Source organism: Gouania willdenowi, chromosome 9, assembly GCF_900634775.1.
Source record: "Gouania willdenowi chromosome 9, fGouWil2.1, whole genome shotgun sequence".
In the NCBI taxonomy this organism is placed as follows: domain Eukaryota; kingdom Metazoa; phylum Chordata; class Actinopteri; order Blenniiformes; family Gobiesocidae; genus Gouania; species Gouania willdenowi.
The window spans coordinates 23,644,112-23,666,667 of NC_041052.1; the positions used below are offsets into that span (position 1 = coordinate 23,644,112).

The 22,556-nt window shown below is 38.7% G+C and overlaps 1 protein-coding gene across 1 annotated transcript; it reads right to left on the reverse strand.

The window, feature by feature from the left end:
- Positions 1-6,062: 6,062 nt before the first annotated feature.
- On the reverse strand, positions 6,063-22,488 carry LOC114470073 (transient receptor potential cation channel subfamily M member 6-like). Its single transcript, XM_028458083.1, is given in 27 exon segments — positions 6,063-6,502; positions 7,690-7,822; positions 7,904-8,100; positions 8,179-8,293; positions 8,672-8,846; positions 8,927-9,129; positions 9,132-9,177; positions 11,346-11,474; positions 11,560-11,706; positions 11,795-11,947; positions 12,154-12,382; positions 12,588-12,859; positions 13,242-13,367; positions 13,457-13,591; positions 13,745-13,798; positions 14,671-14,805; positions 14,905-15,005; positions 15,347-15,419; positions 15,495-15,618; positions 15,739-15,913; positions 16,006-16,177; positions 16,262-16,386; positions 16,482-16,695; positions 16,920-17,109; positions 21,918-21,956; positions 22,153-22,232; positions 22,340-22,488. Coding segments are annotated over 27 exon segments (3,747 nt in total). The 5' UTR covers positions 22,358-22,488; the 3' UTR covers positions 6,063-6,315.
- Positions 22,489-22,556: the final 68 nt, after the last annotated feature.

A 22,556-nucleotide genomic window follows, 5' to 3' on the forward strand; every position in this document is an offset into this window, starting at 1 on the left:
GGGCCATAGCAAGATTAAGACGCCTTGCAAAGGAAGCTAAAGGTCTTGCAAGAATCAATGAAGTTTCAACACTTAAAGAAAGAGAAGATGCTGAACTCTTCATTATCCGTGTGGTTCAAAGAGAAACATTCAGTGTTGAAATCAAGTCTATTTTACAAAAGGGGGAAGTGCAAGGGACCAAGCTAAGTGAGCTGAACAAGTTGAACCCATTCACTGACTCAAGCAACGCTCCACCCCCATGTAAAACACCCAGCTATCCTTCCCAGAGGACATCATGTATCTCGATTGTTGATAAAGCACTACCATGAAAGGGTTAAGCATCAGGGCCGTGGAATGACCATCAATGAACTACGCTCCAATGGAATTTGGATCATTGGGTGCAGTAGTGAAGTGTCCTCTTTCATCTTCAAATGCATCAAATGCCGAAAACTCAGAAAGCAGAGTCAGGAACAAAAAATGGCTGACCTTCCACCAGAGAGAGTAGAAGCTACTCCTCCATTTGCCTACAGTGGTATGGACTGCTTTGGGCCATTTTATGTGAAAGATGGAAGGAAGGAAATGAAGAGATACGGGCTCCTATTCACCTGCATGTGCTCACGCGCCATTCACATCGAGGCGTTGGATGATCTTTCCACCGATGCCTTCCTCAATGCATTACGCTGCCTTATTGCCATAAGGGGCAATGTGTATCAGCTGCAGAGTGACCAGGGCACAAACTTTGTGGGGGCACGCAACGAACTCCAGGCTTTATTAAAAGGATCAGAGCAAGAACGTGTGAAAGATTTAGGATGCAACCTTGTCATGAACCCACCTGCTTCCAGTCACATGGGGGGTGTCTGGGAGAGGCAGATTCGAACCGTAAGAAGTGTTCTTACATCCATCCTAAACCAGTCTGCTGGAAGATTAGACAGCACTTCATTAAGAACTTTCCTATACGAAGTGATGGCTATAGTGAATAGTCGACCTTTGACCACAGAAAATCTCAATGATCCATTAGGGCCAGAACCCCTAACTCCAAACCATATATTGACGATGAAGTCATCAATAATTTCACCACCACCTGGCGAGTTTCAAAAGGAAGATCTTTATCTTCGAAAACGATGGAGAAGAGTTCAGTTCTTGTCCAATGAATTTTGGACTAGGTGGAGAAGGGAGTATTTACTGAATCTGCAACAACGGAGCAAATGGAATAAGGAAAGGAGAAATGCTAAAGTAAATGACATTGTCCTGTTGCAAGATGATGGTGCACCAAGAAACCAGTGGAAAGTGGCAAAAGTCGTTGAAGTCTTCCAAGGAGCTGACGGAAGAGTCAGAAAACTGAAACTTTTACTTAGTGACACAACACTAGACAGTAAAGGCAAACGCACCACTAAGCCAGTTTACCTAGAAAGGTCTGTACACTAAACAGTACTGATGCTTGAGGCTGATTAAGCAGGTCTTGTATGGGATTTGTCTTTGAAAGTGTATTTGTGTATTCACAATAATGGCTTACAAAGTTCTAATTCTAATGTGATTTTTCATTGTGAATCACACTTTGTGTGATGGTGGGAGTGTAAATGCAGCTATATTTTTTGTTGTTTTATTTTGAAATGCTAAACAGGAACTAGCACCTGCTAACTCTATAAGCTAGACACAGAGACTGAGGAGTAGCTGCAGCGCCATGACTGACTCCATGCTGCTGGAAGTTAATGTTTATAGGTTTGTGAATGCAGTTAAATAAGAAGTTCATGGTTAAAAGGTGATTTCTACTGTGAAGATTGCTGCTGGGGATGATTCTGCCGTTGATTGAGGAGCAGGCTAAAGTGGTCAGTTTCTGCTCAGTGTTTTCATGTGTGTTAGCCATGATGCTACGAAATGCTAACTCTGTAAAGTAACTAATATCTATGGTTTTGTTTGTCTGAACTTAGTTCTACGGTGTTAATAAACATCAGTGAAGAACCTGGAGTCTTGAATCCAATCAATGGGCGGCATAAAGTGTAACTCGGTGATTAAAGGGGATGACAGAGGTTTGGACTTTATTCTTTTGCAGTATCAACAATCTACAGATTAGTTTCAGCTCTCTGAGCCACAGGCATGTTATCAGGTGGTAAAGTTGTGCACAAATTCACGATTGATTACCAGCTGTGATCTGATTTTACTTGCTCTAGTCCACCATCTAGCGGCTGACTTGTGTCAATGCACTTTGTATGGAAGGCACATAGATGTAAAAAAAAAAATAGGAAGTCAAAGGCACATTTATTTGTGTCATTTACACATTGTTAACACAGGGGAACTAAATGTGTTTTACATGATTGAGAAAGTCAATATTTTGGAAAAAGTTTATAATATTACAACAGACAAAAAGCATTAAAAAGGACAGTAGTAATCCCCTCCATCCTACAGGGAGCAGTGCAGCACTAAATCAAATCAGCAGCAGAGTGTTTCAGGTGTGTAATTTATATTTGTTTTTTATGGGAAAAAAAAAAAAAAAGCCTAAAGTGCCAGTTTTTACACATAAATTGCCTCGGTCGTTTAGTTAGATGTGATTGTTAAAGCTGAAGGCATTGAACAAATAGTAAAGTCAGGTTAATTTAAACACTTCAAAAAAATACATTTTTAAGTTAAAGTAGCATCAAAAAACTCATATCTTGCACAAAACTATCACAAACTACACTAAGAGAAAAGCAAAATGTCAATTAAAAGACATAAAACGGCCACAATGTATTTTGCACGTAAAATAAAAGTGCACTAAAGAAAAGTTTAATGAAAATATATTAAATATATTACTTATTTGAAAAAAAAAAAAAATCCTAGAAAACAAATCTCAAAATACATTAGCTCAACAAACTGGTAGAGTACATAAGAATTGAAACACAAAACCCTGATGCAATCATGGCATAAAATCCCTCTGATGAACCTTGTATTCTGTACTTTCTACTTGATCATTATAGGAAACTATGTGGACTAAACAGGACCTACTGTATCTGGTCCTGGAGGGCTGCAGTCCTGCACATTCAAAGCAAGTCAAATGAAAATGTTAAAAATAAGCAGCTGTTTTCACTCATAGCACGTCCCTGCTGTCAGCTAACTGAGATAGATTAGTGTAAAGTCAACCAACCAATCACATGAAAGGTCTTTGATGCTCGCTCTAAAGCTGAAAATAATAAACTGCCACTAATCTGTATAAGAAATGTCTTTGGAGTTGTTTACATCAACTTTTAGACTCAAACACACAATCTAACTTTATAATGTGGGCGTCACCATTTTGGAGGTTTCAGCCAATCAGCGTTCACGTATCATGTTGTCATCACGTCAGGCTAACTTTTCCGTTGTATTGCCTCTATTATAGAAAGTTTTACATTTTAGTGCTTTTATCTTCATGAAATATTTAAAAATATATTTTATTGATAGTATATCTGCTTCATTGTTTATTTCCCACATTACAGTATAACGTCCACAATAATCATATAAACAAAACTACTAGACACTGCAAGGCTAAAATATTGATACATTTCACTGAAACTTTCTTTAATGTCCTGAATATTTACATGGACAGAAAGTCAACAAATTGCACAAAATTGCTTTAAACAAATATACTGTAAATGAATAGTATTTTATTGTTTTGTATTTCTATTATTATATTATTTGTATTATTCAATATCTATAGAATAATAAAGACCAATAAGTCAGTTCAACATAATAAAAATCAGTTAAACACCATTTTTATTGATTTTTTGTGAGAAGAGAGCAGGAAAAGGACAGAGAGAGAGAGAGAGAGAGAGAGAGAGAGAGGGGCAGATATTCCTTGCTTTATAGAAGAAGATCGATAGATAGATAGATGATACCATATGTACAATATATGATAATTAATATTATTAATAATAATAATAATATTTTTATTATTGCTCTGTGACTGACAATCCTAAACCCATACCCATAAAACAAGGGTAAATGAATAAATAATCATCGGCCCAGCACAGCATAGATCAACCAAAAAAAAAAAGCCAGAACCACAATCCAATATGTGTTGCAGAAGTAAGTGGGTGTGGAGGATTGACACCTGATGACGCCCATTCATTTGAAAATATTCTAGACATGTCATAACTTCGTATATATAGATCTGAAATTACATTTTGGGTAAAAATGAAATGAAAGCTTAATAAAGTATTTACAAAAAACAAAAACAAACAAAAAACACCAAAAGAGACTTGCACAGAGAGAGATATTATCATATATATTGTCTATCCTATATTAAAATATGAGTCGACTTTAGATGTGGAAAAACTTTTGTCAGATACTGTATTGTACATGTTTTGATATTATTATGTGCTGATGTTACATAACCCATGTGTGAGAAGTAATTTTACATCGGTAACCCGCTAAGCCTAAATCCAGTTTTTACGGCTGGTTTTGCACAAATGAAACAAATCGTGTGGCTTTTTGTTCGCGCTTCCTTTGACGTCTTTGTCTGTGTGCGCATGCGCGCTGCGCAGGTCTCCTCGTGATGACAGCAAATGACAGCCTGCTGCAGTAGCTAGCGTCGGACAGCTAACAACCAACATAACATCAATCTCACCGGGAAACCAGAAATCTCATGACTGTCTGCTATTGAAGGAGTGTCCAACAACCAGTATAGGTTGAACGCGTTTGGTAAGCGAGCTAATTCTCGTTAGCATAGATTGTGGATTTTGATTGGCCACTCGAAGGGCTTGGAAGCTGAAGCTAAGCTAACGTAGCTAACCAACAGCTAGCTGAATGTTAGCAGACGCTAGCGGTCTTTAACTTAGTCCTACATCACACATTGCGTTTATAAATGGAGCTGCCATTATACATGCTGGTGTACTTATCTTTGTAGCTCTTAACCATCAGGGCACGCAGTATAAGACATGTCTTCCGTAGTGGGATTTTGTGACATTTCTGGAGACCTTGCAGACAAATAAAACTCACTTTGATATGTTGATTTATGGACATTGATAAATAATGAGATTTCATTCTGTAGATGCTCCTTTCCAATATTTGAATTTTTGTCCTCTATATTTCAGACAATTTTCTTTGACTTTATACCTGACATGTCTCTTCCACACCCACTCCTCTCATGAGAAAACATTTGTGCTTTTGTATAGTAACCTACATTAATTGTTAGGCAGTGAGACGCAGATTGGTTAGGCGATAAAATCCGAAATAAAAGACGGATTAAGAAGATTTGGAATAATGGAGAGATAATGGCTCTATTGGACAAAAAAATGTTGTTTATGTAGTTCCAAGCCAAGGAGGACTTGCTGCGACTTGCTGTGAAAATCTATTGATAGCAGAAGGTAAATACATCACCATGTGTTACTCATTTAACCTGCAATCTGTATAGAATTCAATACATTTCAATTCACATACGCTTTTGAATTTTATTTCTGCTCTGGATTATTTTGTTTATTATATATAGTTTTATTTAAAGCCTATTGATTGAAACATCTTTTTGACTTCTATTATCAGAAATTCTGTAACTTCTGCCACAATATTCCAACAATTACATTATTTTTATGTGGGATATTTATTGTTAACTGACAAGTTTTCTTGCCGACTATACTGATTTTTCCTTACAGACGAGTCTACTAGTCTTTAAACTTTTTTTTTTTTTTTTTCTAACCAGGCCAATCCAAGCACAAGATATTCTACAAGGAGAAAACATTGTTGTTAATATTGAGTGCATTTAATAACATTTGAAAACATCCTCAGCATACCAAGTTATTAGTTAATACTACTGAGAGATGTGCACAGTATGAGACGCACGAGCAGCTGAACATTAATTTATCTCTTCAGTGAAGAATGAAATGACGGAAATCACTCTGAAAACAAACCAATGGACACTGGAATCAATGTGTGGCATTTCAAATTATTTAGTTTAAAGCACTTAAGAACAAGCATTTGGACAGTAAACAGCCCAACAGGCAAAGCAGGTGGTAGCAACATGAAATATAAATATCAAACTATAAACACTATGCAAAAATCAACAAAATAAACCTTATTTAAATTATTAAAGAGTCTTAGGAAATACGGTTATCAGACGGGAGTATAGCATTCCCGGAGAGCTGTGAAAACACGTCCGCACTCTCCCTTGGCTCAGGAAGAACTTCCTCCCTTGCTTTCTTTCTCTTCCCCATGCCACTCCTGAGATCCCTGTCGACATGCAGCTTGGATGCAGGCCTTCAGCAGAGAAGGCGGGGTACTTCTACACGATTTTGCCATTAGTCGCGGCATATTAACAACATCGAAATCTGCTCCGCTTCCATGTTGGAGGCTCCAGCTGTGAGGGTGGACATGCTTCGATGCTGCGTTGAGGCGTCACTGAGCCAGATGAGCCTCCTCCAGATGCAGACTGTCAGAGGCAGAGAGCATAGTGAGAATGTCCACAGCCTGCGCTGAAAGGTCCTGCAACTGGCCGAACTGATAATCCAACTTAGACAGACTGTCCTGAATAAGGTGGACTTTCTCTGACACCTCCTCCACTGTTGTGTACATTTCTTCAACTCTAGAGGATCAAAAACAATATATACTTTAAAAGCATACACAAGTTTATAGACGATGCATTGCAAAAGTGGACAAGATAATTGTAATCCAATCAAGTCAATTACTTTACATAGTTTTACATACATACATAGTTTTATACATAAGGCTGAAATTATGCCGTCAGCATATACTCATTGAGTGCCATTGATGTCTATAGACGTCAGTTGGTTTAGTAACGTTTAGTGCCGTTGACGTCTATAGACGTCAATTGTGTTTTTCGGCTGGGGTTGCTAGGAGACAGTGTGACGAAGCTCTCTGGTGAATATCTAACTTGGACAATGATGTAGTGACCAACTGGTGACATGTAGGTGGCAGCAGCGCACCTTTGGATGAGAGATCACCCATTATGAGCAGAGCTCAGAGTGAGAGGAAGAGAGTTTGCAAGACAGTGTGGAACCTCAGTGGAATATTGAGAGTGTGGCGATGGTGAGATAGAATGATAAAAAAAAAAAAACGGGGCAAGCGGTGACACTCGTCATGTACGGGAGGAGGAGGAAGTTGCGTGTGTGGAGAATGATTGAGGGAGAGGCTTGGAAAAATTAAAAAAATTGTCAAAATGCTCTAAAATGGCTGGCACTGAGAGGGTAGAAATTTTGAAAAGGTGTCTTGAAGGCTGTCATTAAGTGTTGTTTGCTAAATTATGACACCTTTGAAGCTATGTTGACATTTTTTTGGGTTAGGTCGAGAGATCTAGTGGGGTTAGGGTTAGGTAAGGTAATGATTATTTCTCAATGAGACCCACCGGGGAGTTCTGAGCCTGTCCCAGTCAGATAGGGAATCAAAGGCAGGCACGGGACAACGATTGTCATTCGTGTTCCTCTCTTCCTTGTGTCACTCATCAAAAACGTTTGTGATATTGTATCTCTATATATGTGACGTCAGTGCTGTGGTGTAGTAAGAATGAGACAAGAATCAGAAGTGGGGGTTGGGTGTACCTTCTCCATTCTGTGTCCGTATGGACCCCCTGGGTAGGGTTGGGGTTAGGGTAAAGAATGACACACAGTGACAGCCTTCATGACACCTTATTCATGCTAATGACAGGTGTTATCTCATATAAATGACAGCGTAATGTCAGCCTTTATGTATGAATCTTCAAGTAAATTGTAACCCAAAAATGAAAATACTGATTAAGTACAAAACCAATCCAACCTCTCTGCAATGGTTTTGATCCTGTTCATCTGACTGCTGTGGAGACATTCACTCTTCTCATAGTAGTAGACCTGAACACATTTCTCCTCAAACTCATGAAGCTTCTTCCGGTCCTGGTGGCCAAGATACAGCTCTGATGAAGACAAAAGCGAGACAATACCACAGATAAATGTATTTGTAAGATGAAAATCACTGAACACACTGTAGTACTTACTAAGTCCTGAGCCTCTTTCTTCAGTCTCAGGGTCACCTCTAAACTTCCTGTAAATGCCTTTCACTCCTAAAGCTACATGACTGAGAATGATCAGAGGCGGTGGGAGCCATGGCCTGTCCTGGTACGTCATGATATATCTGTACCGGTTATACTTCCATACTTTGCTAGATATTGATTCCATGTCAAAATAAACATTGCTGTTGAGAAGAAGAAAACTTAAATTTAATAATTTCTTCTTACGTCAACCTTAACAAATTTTGCAGAAAGACACCTACTTAAAAAAAGCAATGAGAATGTTGACCATGATAATATACTGGAAAAACATATAAACCGCCTGGAGGAATGGCGCGAGGAATGAAGCAGGAGGGCATGGCTGACCGTCATCACATGCTGTGGAGACACACATGCACATACACAACAACAAATCAAATACTGAACTGATTGAAAAGAAAACTTTTTGCACAAAAAAAGCATGCAGTTCCAAAGAAGGCTGGATCGTGAGCAACCTTTTACAATCAAGTGTGTTGAAATAGGGAGGGACAAAAAACATGCTGGAGAGGGATACTGCAGAACTAGCTATGAGCACTCCTGTTCTGAATCATCTAGGAGCAGACATGGGATTAACATGTAAATTATGTGACTATTTTTACGACCCTCTACAATTTTCTTCTTAGATCTTATGGATAAGGATGAACTTTACTGCTTTGATTAAATATAAACAAGGGGATAAAATGCTACTTAGCGAGGATTTCAAAATAAATAACTGACGATTTATCTCTGTTGCGTAGACCTCGCCATAAATCATCCAGTAGGGCTGGAAGACAATATCTCGAGCTAGACTCCAAGATGGATCTTCATCTGGTGACAGGATGGCTTTCCTGGACACCCCAAAGCTCAGCAGCACGATCGCCATCATCACCACAATGAAGAACATGTTACTTATCTGATGAGAAGAGAAAAAAAGTGAGTTAAACTCCTCTATTGTAGTTCTCTAAATATCCAAAAAGGTACATTTTAACTCACCATCTTCATGATCATGGTGACATAAGGGCCAGAGTACTGATTAACAGCCAATAGATCCACCACCCTGACAAACCAGAAGATGATGTCCAGGCTGTAAGCAATGTGCCCTGCTGTGCGGTAGGGATCACTGCACCAGCGTAATGTCAGTCCAGCCAGGAAAAGGAGGATGGCGATAAAATCCGAGAGGTTCCAGTATTCGGCGACCAAACCTTTAGCTTCTGGCTAAGCTTTCTTGGCTCAGACATCAATACCTAATTGAGAGTTATATTATTAAGTCAAATATACAGTCAAGCTCACAGTTATTTATACCCTAGTTAATTTGGGGGATTTCTTTATTTATTTTTGTGATGAAAATAATGCATTTTGTCAAGAGGCAGAAACATACACACTAAAAGAAATGTGATCTTCAGATGTACGGAATTTCATTTAACTCAAATTATACCCAAGGTTTACTCAGTTCAGGACTGACTGAACCATTCTCGGACACCGACACTATTGTCTTTTAACTATTTCTTCACTGCCTTGATGTTATGTGTCAGATCTTTGTCCTGTTGTCATTACCAGCTGTGGTGAATCAGCTGATTCCTTCACGTATTAATCAAAGATCATGATTCTTTGGACCTTGACAAGATCCTGTGTGCCGCAGGAAGAGAAGCATCCACATACACAATAATTAACTATACAGTAAATACCACAGCCATGCTTGACGGTGGCCGGCGGGTACAGTTTTTAAGCTTGTATGCTTCTACGATTTTTTTCCTCCAAACCATTGCTCCGGAAGAAACGTTTGGAGGCTCACATGTACTTTACTGAAATACATCTGAAGCAAGACACTCAGATGGACTGATCAATGGTTCGCGGCTCAACTAGTCTGGAGCACTTGGATGGCTCCTGGCTCAACTAGTCTGGAACACTTGGATGGACTGATCAATGGTTCACGGCTCAACTAGTCTGGAGCGCTCGGATTGGACTGATCGATGGTTTGCGGCTGAGCTAGTCTGGGACAATCGGATGGACTGATCAATGGTTCAAGGCTCAACTAGGCTGGGACACTCAAATGGTCTATCCTTCTATACTATATATTTTGGTAAAATGTGTCTGATTAAATTAAGTTCAAGTTGATTCACTACATGGATGCGTCTGGAGGAAAAAAAGAAAATTTTACGAGCAGAAAAACACAGTTCCCCACTTTCAGGCATGGTGGTGGTAACATAATTCTCCTCCAGTGGCACAGGGGACCTTGTCAAGGTCCAAGGAATCATGATCCTTGATTAAAACTTAAAGGGGCAGTATTGTGAAAAAATCACTTTTTAATGGTTTTGATATACATCCCTTTAGCCTCATTCAGAGGGCCAAAGTTGATATTGTTCTGTTTCCTCCCTCCCTTGTTATTGCACGTTTTGTAAAATGACAGCTCCAAACGGGCGAGTTGGATTTTTCTTGCCAATATATATTATACTTTCTTGTCATATATGTAAAACTACAAACACAAAATGTGTTCGCTGCATATTACCCTTCCCTTAGGAGCAGTGGGCAGCGACGGTGTAATGCCCGGGAGCAGTTACACTCAATTCCATTTTTAGTAACCGTTATACCGTCTCGTATCGCTTTTGAAATGATCTGACATGTGTGTGACCCAATGCAACACAGCAGTTGGATAAACACACACCGTGGATCAGCGTTTGTCTGAATCACAATCACAATTGCCGCTTAAATAGCCATGTGTTTTACTGTAATGTGCATTTTTTTTGGCTGAAAACTATAACAAGTGTGTGCATAGCAAAAGAAAATTGTTATAGTGATCAGCTGTTGTGTAGAGTAAGCGTCTACAGACACGCCCACTCATGCATTTGCATGAAGGCCCCAAAACAGCCCGTTTATGAAAGCGTCATTAAACTGACTTTTCAGAGGGCTAAAACTCTGGAAAACAGGCAAGTTTGGGAAAATAAACCTCAAATACTATGTTTTTGGGGTTCTTAGAACAAATGGAGATTAGTGAAAAATAGCATAATACTGGACCTTTAAAGGAATCCACTAAGAAACTCCCGTTGAGACCACAAATGGAAGCACTAACTGGAAAAAGATCCCAAACATGGGGCAAGGCCACAAAGAAATGTTCAAAGACAATGATATTAACGTCCTTGAATGGTTTAGTCAGAGTCCTGATAAGAATCTGATCAAGAACATGGGGCAAGACATTAAGACCAGAGATGGTTAGGAAAACGACCAGGACACCGACCAAACTGATCCAGTTACCGGCTTACGTTGAGGAAGAGTGGGCAATGTCCCACAGGAGAAATGCAGGAAGCTTATGGATACAAGGAAGAATCATCTAGAAGCTTAAAAAATGGCTATGCTTTTGACCTTTAAATAATGACACTGGACTGAGTAAACCTGAGTGTTGTGTATATATTCCTACCTCTCTGGTTTTCTCTACTGCAGTAGATAAGATGTATATTATGACCAGCCACTCCTGTACATTTGGGTAATCCTCCATCTTCACCAGGACTACATAGGAGAATAAGATCAAAAAGGCCAAGTAGGATATCTGTAGTTTATGAAAAGAGGATATTCAATTAAACACTGAGCAACAAATACATCATCACCTGTAGAGAGGTCACTGTTTTCCTTACTGTGTGAAACCAGAACTTGACAACAGGAGCTGTGTAGAAGTCATACAGTTTTGTAATCCAGGACAAACACCGCACAGTTATAGACGACACAGTCTCGACCTTAGGATCCAGACTCTTGCCATTGATAGAGAAGCCTTTTTCTGCATCCTAACAGTGAGATGGGAGAGAAAGTCATATGTCAAGATGAATAAATTCCCAAAAAAAAAAAATACTTTGTTTACGGATGCTTTTTTACTGTGTGATCTGTTCCTGGGGTATGTCGGGCTGTCTTAACAGAGTCAGATGCAAACAACATTGTCTCATGGTTTTGTGGTACATGGCACATCTCTGCTTTGCTTTTAAACTCCAGAAGAAGAATTGCAGGCGGCAGAAGGAGGCTCAGGATTATCTAAAAAATATGTGTTGAAGAAGTGTTAGTGTTAATTAAGGAATCCTGAAAATTAAGACTTTCACAGAAGGTTTTGGTTTCTGATAGATTTGCAGTTATCTCAGTTAAGTGCTAATTGTGCTGAGGTAACAAGCAATTCTGCAAGAATAGTTTCCAAACTTAGAAATCAGATCAGTTATCTATATAGTTTCTATATAGATAGTTACTTTGAGAAATGAGTTCTTTCTCATGTTGAGGGTACCAGTCCATAGGTCTGTGAGGAGTGTCTGGGTGCTGGAGTGTGACACAAATGGGATGTGAGATGCGGAGACAGCCATCTGCAGACAGGTGAAGTGGCTCCATGCCTCCATCTCAGTAGTCAACAGCTTCATGGCCATTTGCTTATTTTGTTGAAAGGCGCAGTCCAACATGTCAACAGCCAGCTGGCCAAAGTCACTAAGAATGAGAACAGATATCGAATGAAAACACAAACAAACATGTCTAGAAAAGAAATATTTCTGAGGAAAATTTGCAAACTTGAACACACCCAAAAACATTTTGCTACAGTTCTGGTGCAAACTTTGGCTTCTGTAGCTTTTCACCTCCTACAGTTCGGGCATTAGCTATAAAACCTATATGTTATACACCAATTTATGCTCACAGAGAATATGTCTTGAACCGTTCAGTCATGTCATCGTCCATGCTGCTCTGCCGGGCCTCAAAGGCCATGGATCGGTAAAGTTTACAGGCTACTATGGCGCGGGCCAGAGCTTCCTCGGCGTGTTGCCACAGAAACAATGCCATTTGCTGCCGCTGCTGAAGCACTGCCCACACAAACAAGTCGTTGAAGTTAAACGGAACCAGGCATGACAGATCCGTTAGGCCTGGACTCAAAGCTACATCTTGACTGCTGCTTGAAGATTCCTGTTGCTCCTGAAAGTAAAAGAAAAGGCGTGATACACCATGCGTGTGATCACTTAAAAATGTTTTTGAAGGCCACACTTCTAATGAATCAGGCATTTTAAATAAAGTCTAAATTGATGTACATGATGATATCATGATATGAAGTATAAGCATCAAAACAAAAAAATATTTCTAGTCTTTGGCTTGTAAGTTGCTCCTTCTAATGAGCATGCCTGTAGAAAGCCCACGTCTGTCGGTGTTCGCGTATGTGTTAGGCCATCTTTCTCTCTTTGTGTTAGCCCAGCCATACACTTGCACTCTGAATACACTACGACAGGCTTTAGCACCTGCAGCCCGTAGCAGGATAAGCAGACTTTGAAGATAGATGGGTGGATTGATGAGTTAAACCAACCCTGCGCTTGTAGGGATGAGATGTTCCAGAGAACTTCAGATCCTGCACACCTCTGTTTTTCTTGATGTTCATTCCAAGTCCTTGTTTATGTTTAGATGTAGAGGCAGCACAGTCCTTTCTGCCCTCCTTAAGAAAAGAAAGGCAGATTTGATTACGTGAGTAGGGAATCTAAAATTTTAGTACAGTCTTCATAAAAGCTTTATATCAGGGCTTACTTGGTCCTGTATGTGACTGTATGCAGCTCTGAAGTGTTTGCGTGTGTAGGTGCTGCGGTATGCTCCTCCAATAAGGTATTCAATAACAAGGCCAATGTCAATGATGGAAAGACGGTAACCTTGGGGAAGAGAAATCTACAAACACACAACATTGTCAAATGTGTACACTAGTCATACGTAAAAATCGTGTTATTTAATAAGTATCAATCTTATTCCTGGGGTGGGTGGGTGGTAAAGCAGATACAATTATGAGCACAACTAGGTAAGGTGTGTTCTTCCTCATCCTACCTTTTTTGCATCTTCAACAAGGTGAAGGAGGAAGCACCGTGTCTGCCCCTGAACCTGTGGACAGAAATATTTCTTTTCTAGAACATAATGACACGATAAAACCACATACTTGTAATTACAGGAATGATTGTCTTACTGATATGTATTTCAACAAAAAAGTGATAATTTTTAACATTCACTCAATGCACTTATCAAAATATAAAATTAATAATAAGAAAGAAAAAACCCAACAAGACCCACATGAACAAGCATTTAGTGACAGTGCGAAGTAACAACTCCCTTTTAACAGGAAGAAATCGCCAGCAGATAGAGGGTTCAATAGAGCTGTGGCTTTTGGTGAGCCTGGCTACAGTGTTGAATAGAAACTGAGGATTATTTTTGTTTTCCTCTATTAAAGTTGAGTAATAGAAGGTTCTAGCTTTGTGAAGTGCTTTTTTTTACAAGTTAACAAACTCTTTCTTCAAGCAATATGAACTTCTACCATGTTTGAAGAGACCCACTTCCTGAATGATGAATAAGTAGACACTGTAATTCGCTATGGGTAAAAGAAAAATACAGGAAGGAGCATTGAGGATGGAAAGAAACTGTTAGCTTGACAAAAAGCATCTTTAAGGTATGTATAAAGAAGACTGTGAGAAATAACCAAGATGTAATGATAATGAAGACACAGTGAATCCCAATGGAAAATGCTGACATGCAGCATTAGATTTTGTGCTTGAAGATCAGCAAGCAAAATAAGTTGATTATCTTGTTTGTTCAGCAGAGGGAGATCTTAAACAAGCAAAGTTGAACAGCAACACAAACAGTGTCAGTGTGGGAAAACATTTACCAAAGCTAAAATCATCTTTATACAAACCATTATATTTTTAAACAAATTTTTGTTTACAGGGCTGTGGATTTAAATGAGATAGTATAGTAATATTAACCGAGTTATAGAGGTCTTCGAGGCGTTCTACAGTGAGGAAGCAGCTTATTGTCATGCCATTGTCGATCAGCATTTTGACAAAATTTACACGATCCATCACAAGGGCATCCAGCATGGCTTGCTCCAGTGAGCCCATCTGTATTCAGCAAATTGAATGAGTGAGATTAACAAATATTTCACTCAAAGATGATACACGTGAATGAAATCCATTGGAGATACTCCTATTTAATTTTACCTGCCAATGTTTCCCATTCCAAAGAACATCTTTCAGTGCAATGTCAGCCCTGTCCCAAGCCAGAGCCATACTTAGCTGCTCAGCAGGGCTTGCCTTGGTCCCTGTGTGTCATTTCAAATATTAAAATATGTATACACAAGGTAGTTTTACCTGATAAAAAAAAAAAAAAAAAACTTAGATCAAGGGTTTAAAACAGAAGCATATATACTGTATGTCTTCATGCTTGAATGGATGTTCAATTGAGCAGGGAGACATCTGAAATTGGTTTTCTTCATAACTCAATGTTTTTAACATTTCTGAAAGTAAATATTTCATTTTACATCGATAAATACATTGACGGTGGCCAATTTTGTTGTTGACAATAAAACCTGAATTAGGTTTAATATGATACACAAACACTTTCATTCAGGAGAAGAACATGCACAATCACATGTGGAGGTACCTTTGAGTGTGGCCGTCAAAATGGCGGCATCGGGTGTTACCTGGTCTTCTGACTCTGAGTCAAAGATGGTTATCTGTCAAACAAAACTAATTGAGTGGCCTGAGCTGTTAGTCACATATTACACATTTCAAAGAGATACTGTACTCACAGACCGTCTGTGCTCCATGCATTGCAATAGGAGAGCATACAGGTTGGTGGCCTCCGCCATATCTAACGCAAACACATCTCCAATCCTGGCCAAGAAATCCTCTTCAATATCAGTTTCCAATTGTCTAAAATTAGCACACATTGACATTTATCAAGTTGAAATCCAAAAATAAAGTCCATAACTCTGCAACCATGAAACCCTTTAAAGTTTTCTGTAATTTGTGATGCTTATTTGAATAAGTAACCTGTCGACAGAAGTGTGCTTGTGTAAGAAGGCCAGCAGGTCAGCAGCCCTGCCTGATCCTTCGAATACAAACACTGGCACAGGAGGAGCCCTGCTGACATAGTCCAACACTGTGGACACAATGGCCGGACCTCCCTCCACCACCACACACACAACAGGCACTCCCTGGTTTAGTCCTGCAAAGAAGGGAAAGGTGTAGAGTGCAAGGTTTGTTGAATTCAATCCTAGCATGTATTATGTACACACGCACACCAACATTCAAACTTACGAGGATGTATTTTCTGTAGCTGGATTTGTTTCTCCAGTTTCTGCCTGAGGCCATGCTGACAGCCATGTTTTCCCTGTGTGCCATCGTCCACCAGCAGAAAGTGGGAGTGAAAGCCACTCAGACAGGACCTCTTGCTGAAAGGGTTCCCGACTGGGTAGTAAGGCCTAAAGGCCTGCACAAGGATTACATGACATCAGCACAAGTTTAGAAATTAAGTCAGTTTTATAAGAAGAGTCGGTTTCCCTTTCCTACTGACATCTCTGCCTATGAGGTCTGTGTTATTATCGATCACTCCCCACGGTGTGATGCCAACAGTGTTTCTCTTCCTTAAGTCGTGGCTTCCAAATGTTTTCACGGCCTCGCCCACATACTTGGACACACCTGGAGAGTATGTAAAGAGCCACACACTGCTGCAAGTCACTGTGTGATTTAAGACATTATTTAAAAACATAAACCTCACATGTGTGTTTGTTTACCTGTATTGATGCCATCTGATAGTATCCATGCCCCTGTGCTGAGAGCAGCTGTTATCAGACCTTTGCTGAAAGTCTGCTTGACTTTCGGGGAAAGGCTAAAGTTTTCTGAGCCTCCATGGATGGAAAGTAGCAGCTTTGGTCTCTCCATCTGCCATTCTCTCAACATCAACTGGAGCAACACTTCAGGTTTGGAGTCCACAGCCACACGCACATACTAGTAAAACACATGAGGTGATACACCCTTTGATTCCTCAGAACTGCACCGAATAAAAGCAACTCACATACGTGTTATCTAATGTGAAAATCTAAGCTTTGATCAATAAATAATTGTTTGATGGGTAAGCAAGTACTTTGTTTCTACATTCCACTTTGTATCTAAATGTTAGAATACAACAGAACAGTTCTTATTTGAAGCACAACAGCAAACTGATTACAGACCTTGGCCCGACATACACGCATGGCAGCATCTTGAAAATCTACCGTCCCGTAAGCATCAGTGGGACTGACACTGGTGTGGAGCTCGACAGACCAAGTCTCCTCTACATCCAGTTCAGCCACAGGTTGGAGGGATATTGGAGGATTGGAATCGTGCCAGAGGTGTTCCCCCATTAGTCGCCCACAGCAACATCTGGTCAGAATAAAGACATCTCTCTATTAAAGCAAGGAATCTCTGTGTGTCTGTGGGTGTGTATGTGTGTATGTCTGTGTTTCAAAAATATCGGGTGTTCAGGGACAGACAGAGCTCATACTTGCTACATAGCTGCAGCTTGGTTCAAACCTGTGCGACGTGGTATTTGTTTGTAATGAAATAGTCCATTTAATTAATAATTTCATAGAATTGTCAACCGCGAGCGAAGCAGAGCCACGAGAGTCACGTGTGCGCCCAGAGCCAATCACTGCACAGCTCTGCTCCAGTGTGTGCCAGAGCCAAACACAGTGGCAAGCTAGAGTCACGTGTGCGGCCAGAGCCAATCGCTGAAGAGCTTGAGTAGCTACATGAGCACGTCACACACAGCCAAGCAGACACGGACCACAGACACACGAGTGAGAGAGAGGAAGATACAACTTTTGAGCTCCTGTGGATTTCTCTTTTGAGGAAACATGCTTTTTGACTGTTCCTTATTTGTTGATTATGTTTCAAAACGTTTATTTTCATTTTATTTTGAAATCACCGCGGGTTACACTGGACGGAGGGTTAGACCAGAGAGGGGGAGGGCTGTCTGAGCAGCCACGCTCACTACTAGCAAAGCTCTCAAGTCTCACGCACTGGGTGTAAAACACATGCATTTCAACCTGATGTGAGTCAGGGTTCCAAATACCCCAAGTGTGTGCATCTGTTATTTTGGAGTAAGTTAGTCATTTCAAAATGTTTATTTTAATTTTATTTCACTTCTGGATGGCTCGGCAACTGAAACCTATTCAGCATTTGACCTCAGGGTGTGAGGGGGTGCTAGCACACAATCTATATTTATTTCACTACACAGCTCCTCACCCGAGCAAGAGTCACGTGTGCGGCCAGAGCCAATCGCTGCGCACACAGCCAAGCAGGCGTGGACTGTAAACACACGAGTGAGAGAGAGGAAGATAGTTTTGACCGAAACACAGGAGCTCTCTGAATAGATCATTTGACACCGTTATTCACTGGCAAGCCTTTTGCAGACGGGTCGAAAGTAAAAAATTATTTTTGTTTTTTTAAAATAAGACAGCTGAATTGTACATATTACTTTAATTTACTTACTCACGCATGTAGTTTGGAGCTTTATGTTTTGTTTTGCGCAGTTTTGTTACTTTTCTGATTGGCGCTACAATCACTATGGAGTTTTGTTATCAGCGTCTCAAACATTTCATGGGAACACACACACACAAGGTATTTATTTATTTATAATAAAAATGTACTAAATGAGTAAAATAAAACAAAAAACTAAACAATATTTATACAAAAAGTACACAAAATGATCCCAGAATCACTATATAATGGCAACCAAAAACAGTTATACAAAAAATGCACAAAAAGACAACTGAAAGATTTAAAAAAACACAAAATAACTCCAAAAAATATAAAAATGACTCAAAATACACAAAAGAAAATATTTATACAAAAAATACACAAAATGACAACAAAATCACACTACAATGGCAACAAAAAACTATAATTATATAAAAAAAATGCACAAAAACACAACAGAAAGATACGCAAATACACATGACTCCAAAAAACATACATTACAGAAAAATACAGAAAACAAAAAAATATAAAATAAATATTAAAAAAAACAAACACATTTATCATGTTCATGTCCCATAGAATTAAACCAGGGAAATCGCACATGCCGTTTCATTTTGCACCCGCAAATAAAGCCCTTTATAACACTACAGAGTACAGAGTATGTACACCTCTTTGTACATCCAACCTTCAAACACATACTCATTTGGCCATAATTAACTCTACTTAAGCTCCCACATGAATGCATACTTCCGACGGGCACTGCACTAGTTTAAGAAATACATGAAAAGAGTTGCTTTGCTGAAAACAAGAATAATATTTTTTTTTAACTTCATTTTAGGTAAACCATTTTTTCAGATTGCACTCAAATATATAAGCAGGGTGTTTTAAAGGAGTCTTGAATTGAATTAATTGGTCAGAAGCCATTGTGTCTGTCTCCTCCTACTACCTTCATTCTGTCATGACTAGTGGACAAGGAAGACAGATTAGTTTTCAAATGCAGGACTTGTAAATGCATGTTGATGAAATGTTTAATTAAAATTTGGTAAAAGTCCAACAAACCTATTTACACGACATCCAACAGTGTAACAACTGACTAACAAATAACAGGCAGCTAACAGACAGACTAGATGAGGCCACTACAGACAACAGAACACACCCTGTTATGCCCCCAAGTTTGGGAACCACTGCCCTAAAAAGACACAGAGGGTAATTAGCTAACTCAAACTTTGAGTTTCTTTTTACTGGTAAAATATTTTTCATATTTTCATACTAGTAATCTAAAATTGGCTACTAGTTGATAATTTTCAGTAACACTTTACTTGAAGTTTTATACATAAAGGCTGACATTACTCACATGACACCGACCTGTCACTGGCATGAATAAGGAGTCATGAATGCTGTTATTAAGTGTCGTTTGTTACCCTAACCCCACTAGATCCCGCTACCTAACCCAAAAAATGCCAATATAGCTCCAAAGGTGTCATAATTTCGTGAATGACACTTAATGACAGCCTTCATGACACCTTATTCATGCTATCAACAGATAATGACAGTGTAATGTCTGCCTTATATATAAAACTTCAAGTAAAGTGTTCCTGTTCCTATTCTTTATGAGTAAGGTAATACCTAATAAATAACATTTACTAGTAAAACAACATTTTGTTCACTAGTTTTACTACTACACTCAAAATCTAACTAGTACTAGTAGATTGTTTTTGGTCTACTAGTAGTAGTAAAGCCATAAAATTTACTAGTCATACTATTAGACCTAAAGCAAATGAATTAAGGAGGGAATATAACCAAATACAACTAATTGTTGTGATATTTTCAAATGCCAAAAGCAAGCCTGAATTTGCTTTTTCCCCAACCCCCTATAGCATATAACATTTAGTGACACACTTTGCATCACTAGTAGTACTCGTGACACTTTTTTACTTCACTAGTAAGCCAAAACTGAGTATATGTACTCCAAATTTGAGCACTAGTAGAGCATAACTATGCTGCTCGATATCACTGATATCAAATTTATGCTCAAACGGCTTTTTATAAGACTCTCCTTCTTTATCCCTATATCACTTAATGCTTTTAATTCAACCACATGAGTTTATTGTATATGTCGCCTCTTAAAGCTTCAAGCATCCTTCTTCAAATCATGCATAAGTAAGCTAATAACGCTGTTGAATTAAATGTTCCAAATGTATAGGGTCATCAACCCTATTTATACAAGTTTATCTATTAAAACTACTGCTGCTAATGGAGACTAAATATATTGCTTTCTTCTACACTAAATTATGTTTTAAAGGCACATTCAATGAAAGGCTCTTTGTTTAAAGGTTCTTAAAAATCTCTGTAAGCTCATGATTTTTTTTTTTTTTTAATGCAGCCTGTTAGTGAGCTCTTGTCAAAAACACCAATTATGGCGTCTTTGCAGTCTAGTGCTTTGTGTGTGCCAACACTTCTATTTGAATTTACATGAACAAAGATCATCTTTCACTCCATAGATGCATGGATGATCATCATCTAAGATTATGAGACAGTCCAAAATTAGAGCTCTCAGATAAATCAGTGGGAGTTTATCAGAGCATTTCCTGCAGATAAGGTCAAGGTAACGTTTTAGACTGCTACTGCAACTGTTTCTCCTCTTTTTTCCTCCCTTTGTCCTTGAATCTATTACATTCAACTGAAAAATCCACATTTATCTCATTGACACAAAGTATGTACTGTATAGTTGCATCATGTTTGGAAATAAAAATGTTTGATGAATAATATAAAAAAGGGTAGTGGAAAGTGGGATGAGTAGAGGTGTTTAAAGTAGGGATGTAACAATTCACTCAACTCCCGATACGATTCGCGTTTCTGGGTTCACGATACGATTTTCTCACGATTTATTTTACAAAATGGGAATGTTGACAAATGACTGAAAAATATTCCTTTATTTTTTTGGGGAAAATACTATTTTCCTTTTTTTTTTTCATTGTCAAAAGAATCCCTTGATAAACTATTCAAAATTATGCAATTTAAATAAAAATAAATCTTGAATGAAATAAAGGAATAATACAAATGAAGAAGAAACCTATTAATTTAAATTCTGGTTCTATAATAAACAATTCAAAACTGCGTAATAGTTCTTTTTCTTTTTAAAAGTGCAACTGAAAATGTATTTTGTGCCTTAACAATTGGACTTCTAAAAAACAAAAAAAACAAAAAAAAAAAACAGTCATTTTACTGTATTTACGTCAGATATTTGCTTAGACCAGCAGAGGGCGCTGGTAACCCAGTGGTCGGTTGGCATGCAGTTATTCCACCAGTGAAGAAGAGAAGCTATGCTAGCAGACAGAGTTAATAAAAAAACATGACTTTTACAGATATTCACGTAATATTACAGATATTCTTTCGGTGCTAAAGGAGTAAAGAATCATTTATGAGCATGTTTAACAGTAAATGGCGGCCAGAAAGAAAATAGTAGCAGATTCCGCCCGTCACGTCCGCTTCTGGAAGGATTAATATATAGCGCCCTCTGCTGGTTAAAAAAAGTACTGCGATTCAATTTTCAGAGCATCGATGTAAACCGTGGTACCTATGAATCAATTTTTAACTGCCTTACGATTAATCGTTACATCCCTAGTTTAAAGGTACTAAATTAGATCTATATAATATAATATAACATAATATAATATAATATACACAAAATTAAAAGTCATAATTTCTACCTTATTAAGCTTTGGCACACTTGACACAGTGGAACACATCTGAAAGAAACAGGAAAAAAATGCATTATCTAATTATCTGCACAATTTATAAACAGGGAAGCAAAAGCTGTCATGAAATGATCTCCTTCCTGTAAAACACGTAACAAAACAGCGATTTAATAACAGAATACACTTCGATTCTGACGTTTCCTTTTGGTCAAGCATCTTTAAACAGTTGAACGCTCGCTCAGTTTACCTGTGCAAGTTCTTAGAGGATGGAATAAACTTCACACATTCTCTCTTGGAAAAAGTTTCTTCAATCCAACATTTTCGGGGCTGTAATGAGATCAGAAAAAGCTTAGTATAATCTTCTTAACTTCTGTTGAAGGTTCAATTGATATCGAAAGGAAAACCATTCCTAGAAAAAACAAACACTCGTTGACCTTCTTGGTAAAGCTCATCCTAATGTACGTTCCTTTCTCGTCATACTGGATCTGAACGCTTAAAAATCCACCGAGGTATATCTCCTTCAAGCGTTAAAAAAAAGCTCCGCACTCTTTTTCCTGGTCAGATTTAAAGGCAGGGTCGCTAACTTTCTAAACCTAGCTTAATTTTGATGTATCACGCTCCGACAGCTCCGCCTTCCGACTCCCCCTGTAG